Below are 8520 nucleotides of genomic sequence, written 5' to 3' on the forward strand. Positions count from 1 at the left end.
CCAGTGATATACATAATGAGCATCGATCTACGCAATTGGGATAAGATGACATGTGTCAATCAAGTCAGCGAACCTGACCACCCGTTAGTCGCCTCTTACGACAAGCATTGACTGCTGCAGACCAAGTCTAACTCGAATCTTCACGGGTGTCTTAATCCCTTCCGTTGCGGCAAACTGAAACCTACATATCACGTGGCTATCAATGTGATACACAGCGAACACAATGTAATCGAGTTAACCCGGCCCCCATTAAACCAGAAACCGCCCTTTACGTACAGTAGGCAACACACAAACACACTTGATGAAATAAGCATGATGCGTCAATCTGGAAGTTGGATAGACCTTATAACCGAGGTCATGAGAAACAAACGTAATGGTTACTGCCTTGTGACGAAAACGTCAGTTCATCAAGCACCAAGACCTGGTAGATCCCCTCAATAGTACAGGCGGTGGAGATATAGCCTAGTGGGTACACTGTTCGCTTGTCACGTCCATTCCTCACATGGGTAGAATTTGTGAAGCCCATTTCTGGTGCTCCTGGTAGTGATGTTAACGGAATATTACTTAATTGCTAAAACCAAACTCATTCACTCACTGGTACAGTGTGTGGAGACTTTCCTTTGCATTCAGATCGCGATATCACCGGATTATCTATAATCCGTATTTTGATAACACCCTGAAATACCCGCCCACGCACTATATGTTCCACCGAGACACTACTAGACCCTAGACATGAAATCCATTTCTAACTTTTCATATGCCAGAATAAAGAAAAGTGGATACATATTTTTGGAAAAGGATAAGTGCGTTTTGGGATTTGTCAATTCTGGCGTAGTTGATGTGTAATTTTATTAAAAATCAACGACAATTGCTCACTGTGCTGTTTAATTGTTAAACTTAATTTAACACGTGAGCAATAGTAACTTAAAAATCGAAATATAGCTAACTTAACAACCATGCAATTAACCATTAACATGGTATAACAAAGTTCAATGATGTAAATATCCCGACAGTATGCGCTCCAATCATGTTATGGGGTAGACTGTAAATATCCCCAAGACCCGAGTCAATCCCCACATGGGCACAATGTGTGAAGCCCATTTCTGGTGTCCCCCGCCGTGATGTTGCTGGAATATTGCTAAAAGCGGCGTAAAACCAAACTCAGTCAGTCAGTCAGTCAGTCCAATCACACAGAGACCCAACCATTGCTGTGAATAACTGCAACGATTCAAATGGACGACTGCTCGCGTGACTTATATTTAAACCCTAACGCTACTGACAACGCCCTCCGTGGTGATTGGTGTATACAAGAAACATTGAGACACCATTAGTATATGTTTGGACTTAATCCGGATTATCAAGAAATCGGCGGATTAATTACTTCAATAGCGTTAATTCATTAATCCCTGGCAACCGTGACGACATACAACTCTCGGCGACCTAGCGAGTGGTCAGAACGTTCGCTGTCCGGCTCTCAGCACTGGTCAGAACCTTCTCGGACAGGTAGGTCACACAGCAGCAGCGTGTTGGTCTCTCACATTCCGATTTTTTTGCTAAGGCCACACATTTTTTATTACTTGGTTTACGGATTTTTACAGCAATATTCCTGTCGGTAGGTGGTTAAAAAATTTGAAAAGCTATTTCAAATTTTTCCCCCTAAGTGGCTTACACAACAAGGAGGCTGTTTCAAAAAATAGAATATGCCATCAGCCATTGAAATCTTCTCATTTCCCACTATTAGGGTTTTAAAAAATCCAGCATTTTCACTCGGTAACGTTAATTCCGCGATTTTATTTGTTTCGATATTTCTTTTCCAGTTTAAATTTTTTTACGGTGGGCGGATGCGTAAACCAAGTAATATAACATGTGTGGCCTAATGATGTTTCGAGGTCAGTAGTTGGTTTCACCGACGTTGTAAGCATCTAAATCGGGATCACTTCGCTCGTTCCTCCGACATCACGTTTTACTCTGTCATATCACCGTGATATTGTTCAAAGTGGAGTTGAAACCATGTCACCTCTTTTAACGGAAAGTGTTCATTGATGAAAGGATCTACCCAGACCAAAACGACCAGACAGTATGAACAGTTAGCAACCAAAATTCAATATTTTTCGATGATTGTTTTTGCTAAAGACATGGCTGCATTTCTTTCATAGCTCCTCAACTTTAATGTATCTAGCCACGGAGGCATTACATCTGCAGGTTGTTAGATGTCATGTTGCCATGGAGATTGCACACTCAATGTGATCAATGGGGGACTTATCGCCTTAGTAATCGAAGGGAGGTAACTCTGTGGAGATCAGGAGGTGAACCCTACCGACATCAAGCTACACATAGGTGAACAAGTTCGGATGTATTGTACAACTGCTGGTGTTTGGTTTTCGATAAATGATGACAGGTTTGCGATATTTAACAATCTACGTACACTTTATAGTAAGTCGTGGAATGTTTTCAGTTTCGGCTCAGCGTCAGGAATAGAGAATATTGTTTGCGTCCCTTTCAGAAATAATCATAGATAATAACCAAACTGAGATTGAAACTAGGTGTTCATCGGGACGACCAAACGCCTTGACTCAGCCATGAATTCTTTACATTTTCGGGAAAAGAGTTATAGTTCAATGCATTTATGTGATATCAGGCTAAGAAGTAGCAGTCGTTAACATATAATATATGTTTGTTTTCTCCTTGACCGTAAGCCGCCATATAGCTGGGATATTGCGGGGTGCGGCATTTAGCAGCTACCAACAACCAGCCTTAATCCTAGGTAGCGTGACGTGTTTGTTGCTGGAAAAAATAAACTGAGGTGATATGGTTCCTTAATGTTCACAGGTACAATTCTGTTATGATCACATGACGCTTTCTAGATTCACGTTACCATAGAGACGTTTTAGTCTGTGATATTCTGTGTGGGGTTCCGGACAAATAACACGCAATAACAAGACGGGGGACACCAGAAATGGGCTTCACACATTCGGATTACCCATGTGGGGATAGAACTCGGGTCTTCGGCGCTCCGAACGCTTTAACTACTAGGCTAAAAACCCCACTTCCCTCTGTGGCACTTGTCTCTGTCACACATCACTGATTTCATAGGCCACAGAGGGAAGTTGATTAGAGGCCACAGAGGTACAGGTCACCAGTTTCAATTATAACGAGGTGTGAATGGCTCAAGTTTATTACTGCTTAATTAACTAGTTGTTAACGGGGTATAATTAACTAATTGTTATATCGCTACTGATGGTATTATGGTGATTTCTTCAATATCAGACATGCGTGGATATTGCTGACAGTGGCGTTCGTTAAACAACAGATGTTTGGGGACTGAGTTCACACAAAGGCTGTATTGATCGTTTCACACTTTTGACCACTGGTTTGTTTGGCTGAAACTCAATTACTTACTTACACAGTTGAACTATTTGTGAATGCGGCGTAAAACAAAATCAATCACCCACTCGGCATTTCACATCTTACTTCAACTCCTTAACATAACGGGAGGTGGAGTAGCCTAGTGGTTAAAGCGTTCGCTCGTCACGCTGAGACCCGGGTTCCATTCCCGACATGGGTACAATGGGTGAAGCCACACACTGGTGCCCCCCGATATTGCTGGAATATTGCTAACAGCGGCGTAATACTCACTCACTCCTTAACATAATGTAATAGTGAGATGTAACCCAGTACGCTTGAATTAACCCCCCTGCCAGTGGTGGCACTGCTTTTCAGTGTTTTGAGATAACATACGTTCATAATAATATAATATTAATAGTATAATATATACAATAACAATATACTATTATTCATAACAATTATTCAGTTATAGTGGTATAGATTAGACAACAATAAATCTCTCGATTTGTCTGGTGCGATGTGTTAGGTTTTGAGTGGTGATGGGAGGGTGCTGGTGGCTAAAGTGAACTACGGGCTTTGCAGATTTCTAAGGACAACGTGCTCGTGTCTTTAAAGTAGCAGATGTCTGTGATTTGGGTGACTTTGTGTCCTCCTTGTGGACATGGTTTAAGGCAGCATTAAATCCTCTCACTATAGATATATCTGTGACGACTAACATTTGCCTTCTCTGTTACAGGCATCACGTGGCATAGTCTCCTAACTGTTGCACAATGGAGTGGCATCAGAAGTACCTGGAGACTCTCTCGGAGGGAATCAAGTACCTGTGGACCAGCGGTCACTTCAGCGATGCCAGTATTGTGGTGCAGAACAAGCGCTTCCGGTGTCACAGAGCGGTCCTGTCCGCCATGTCACCTCATTTCGACGCAACCTTCTCATCGGGCATGCGCGATAACCCCGACGGGACCTTGACCTTGCTGAACATTGACGTCACGACTTTCGACAGCGTCTTGATCTTCATGTACACAGGACGTGATGTGGTATGCCAGGAAAATGCCGAGAGTTTGCTTCGGGCTGCGACGACGCTCCAAGTTAAAGGATTGATTGACCGGTGCGAGCAGTTCCTGTGTGAGAACCTTACCAAGGAGAACTCGATACGCATGTGGAGGTTAGGGCGCACTCATAACTGCCAGGACCTTGAGGAAACAGCATGGCCGTTGATCCTTGACAATTTCCTTGACTTGACAAAGACAGAGGATTTCAACGATCTGTCAGTCGACGAACTGGCAGCAATAATCAAAGATGACGAATTGGTGGTGTCAAATGAGGAGATGGTATGCGAAGCTGTCTTCAAGTGGATCGCAGTGGACTCTGACAACAGGAACATGCATTTAGCTTCTATCATAGAACATCTCCGTCTTCCACTGGTGAGTCCCGAGTACCTCCTCAACATCAGTACCTCACAGGGCCTACTTCGTGATGATATGGTGTGCCGTGTGATGTTGGAAGAGGCCAAGAGGTACCACATGCTACCCGCACGTCGTCAGGAGTTTACGTCCAAGAGGGTTGTTTTCAGGAACAGCTTTGATCCAGAAGAAGTCCTCGTGGTCCTGACAGGAGGCTCCACACAGACCAAGCCTACTGACGTCCTTTGCTACAGCTTCAAACAGTTCAAGTGGTTCTTCCTGGCCCCACTGCCGTACGACCCAGGTGTAGAATTTGCTGCATGCACTTACGCCAGTAATATTTACATTTCCGGAGGAAGCCGGAAATGGCCGAAGTTGTTCAAGTATAACAGCGAGAGTAACGACTGGCGTGAGTGTGAGCAGATGGCTCAAGGTCGGTCCAGGCATGGGATGGTGGCGGTTCGGGATTCCCTGTATGTTATCGGTGGATACAATCGGAACCTCCCTGCTGGAAACAAGGTCATCTCTTCCATTGAGAAGTACAGCATCAACACGGGTAAATGGTCCATAGCGGGCGAACTGCCAGTTCCGGTTGAGATGGTATCGGCTTCTGTGATAGGAGAAAAGATCTTTTGCTTCGGGGGCGCCCAGAGAAACAATCGGAACACACCAGCGATACAGTGCTTCGACACAAGGATAGGCCAATCCTCCCATTTCGCCGATCTTCCATTCGCTTGTCGTCTGACTCGTACCGTTGTCTGTGACGACAGTCTGTTCATCATCACCACCGACGGCGACGTAATAGAGTTCTCAGAAGACAGCGGTTGTCGTACGATTGGTAAGATCGAGAACTTCGGGCGAGTGCACTTCGGAGGAATTCAGTATCGAGGAAATGTCATTCTTCTGGGGGTTAAAAGAAGAAGCGACAAGGCTTGTGATACCATGCTGAGCTTTGACCCACTTAAAGCTGGCGCGGAAACTCTCCCAGACAAACTGCCCTTTCCGAACGTCATCGACGCATGCGTGAAGACAATCATCAATGGGCACTATCTGAGACAAGAGTATATTCCACGCACCAAGTCTCAGCTGAACAGTGTCAGCTAACTGTCTAAAGACACTTCACAACATCTTTTGTAAAGGTTGAAGAAACAGAATCAAGTTCATTTCAAAATGATTCAGAAAAAAGCGTTGTCATTGTCTAGATTACAGAGTAGTTTTGTCAGGTAATTTCGTTATATCGGCTGTCTATCCAAACTGGTATGATGATTATTTAAAACAGAGATCATAACACATTCAAAAGTCTTAAATAGATTTTGATCTAATATTATCTCGATTCTGTATCACAATACGCATCATTGGAATGTTCTTACAATAGTTTTGTTTAGCTGAATGTTGCTATGCCAACCACATGGGGCCCCATGCGAAGATTACAACGTGTTTGTATTTATTTTCTGTATTTATTTCTATTTTTATTTATTTGTACAAAGCATTATGGGAGTGAAAAGAAAGCGTGACAGTTCAATGTAGTATTTTAGTTATGTACATACTATGACATTTTGTTAAATAAACATACTTATGAAGTAAACCTGTTATTTCTGCCTTGGTAACATATGTCTCCATACCCTGTCTCATAAATTCCTCGGAAAAACTCAGTATCTCGTATAATGTTGTTTAACGCCTCAATGTTGTTTAACACCTGGTGTATTGAGACTATTCCCAAATAAACAAATATTTTGCTAGGAACGTTGTAATTAGGTACGATATCTGGGGTTATTGCAAAACGTACACATTGTTTGTGACTTGTAAGTCACAATCAAAACACTCTTCTAATTTTAACGCTGTTTTTAAGAAACTATTTTACCAAAGCATCAAGTGTGTACTGTTTTTGTACGTCATACGTCGGTTTAGTAAAATCTGGTTCAGATTATCCAGTGATTGATGTTATGGGCAACGCTCACGTACGTTGCAGGGTGACACGGTGGTAGTCCAGTTACCTCTACCTGAGTATCCAATTCCTTTCGCTGCCGGTTACCAGAAGCCTGGGGATCTAAACATCCCCCCACAAAGACTTTACCGTTAGAGTTTTACTCGAATCTGGATCAGTTAATTCAAGTATGGACCTAGACGATTGTGTGTCGTTGTTAAACATGGATAGTTGCTCATGTTTTCAACCATTGGTTGGTTTGGACAGGTGGTTACCTGTTGTTTTAACAGTGCCGGGCAAATGTACTCCTACACCTCCCGGCCGCCTCCCGACCGTCTCCCTGGTGTAGTGGTTAGAGCGTCCGCCCGGAGAGCGGAAGGTCGCGGGTTCGATCCCCGACCGCGTCATACCATAAGACGTTAAAATATGGTACTTGTTGGTCCCTGCCTGACGCTCGGCATTAATGGGTACACCAAGGACTGGTCGGCTCGGAGTCAGTATAATGTGTCTGAGTGGGGTATTCATGCTTCACTGTGGCATGGTATCTCAGTGGGCTAGCACTATAAAGCCAGCTTCAGTCAGGGCTAGTACAAGCAGCCGTACATACACATACACACGCATGCACGTCGTCATATGAGCGAAATATTCTCAAACACGACGTTAAATCCAATTTCACCTCACCTCACCTACACTTCCCAGGGTTTAACCATGAAGTTAATAGACTGGAAAGGGTTGCAGAAACACACCAGACTTATGGGCCAAAACACCACTACTATACACAGTACTCCTGACACACTTCCAATATGTCTCCATGGAATAACAGCTAGTGCCATACTGGTTTACTTTTCCTTATTGAGGTGAAGTATAAATGCCGTTAAAACCCGTTGATGTCTGACCCTATCAACATCTGATGCGGAGATAGAAGTTGAGCACTTTATCACAAAAGTGATGGTTGTCTGACGTTTATCACGCTTTCATTGCATCCAAAATTGTGCATCCATTTGTAATGCTTTCGATACATTCCAAGGACGTTCTTTCGGAAGGTAATCTTTACAACACAGGTTTTTATTTGATAGCAATGTACCATATAATAGTAAAGACTTTACACAATTGCAGAACTGATGTATGGTGTTGTGATTGGTCAGTATCAGTAAAAGTACACTAAGATCCCATCATCTGACCAATCAGAGCCTCGCTTACGAGACTGAAGAAGTGAAAGTCTGAATGTGTTTGAAAACCTCGGCAATTAACGCGGGGCATTCCGAGAGACACCTGAATGCTGGAGCTGGACATCACATCACATCACATCACACCACATCACATCACATCACATCACACCACACCACATCACACCACATCACATCACACACACCACATCACATCACATCACATCACATCACACCACATCACATCACACCACATCACATCACACCACACCACATCACATCACATCACACCACATCACATCACATCACATCACACCACACCACACCACACCACACCACACCACACCACACCACCACACATCACACCACATCACACCACACCACCACACCACACCACACCACACCACACCACATCACATCACATCACACCACACCACATCACATCACATCACATCACACCACACCACACCACATCACACCACACCACATCACATCACATCACACCACATCACATCACATCACATCACACCACACCACACCACACCACACCACACCACACCACACCACACCACACCACAGACAGTCTGTAGGTAGCCCCGCTAAACAATCGCATGGTCATTGTTACAACAGTGATTTGATATGGTAATTAAGAAATACAAGTTGGACAACTGCATAGTATTTC

General features: G+C 43.7%; 1 protein-coding gene across 1 annotated transcript; it reads left to right on the top strand.

Annotated features, from left to right (window-relative positions):
* Positions 1-4115: 4115 nt before the first annotated feature.
* On the top strand, positions 4116-5852 carry LOC124257637 (kelch-like protein 24). The gene has a single exon (XM_046691744.1). It carries the CDS (start codon positions 4116-4118, stop codon positions 5850-5852), a length of 1737 nt encoding a protein of 578 aa, XP_046547700.1.
* Positions 5853-8520: the final 2668 nt, after the last annotated feature.

Source organism: Haliotis rubra, unplaced genomic scaffold (assembly GCF_003918875.1).
Source record: "Haliotis rubra isolate DU_JTF1 unplaced genomic scaffold, ASM391887v1 Scf67, whole genome shotgun sequence".
Classification (NCBI taxonomy): domain Eukaryota; kingdom Metazoa; phylum Mollusca; class Gastropoda; order Lepetellida; family Haliotidae; genus Haliotis; species Haliotis rubra.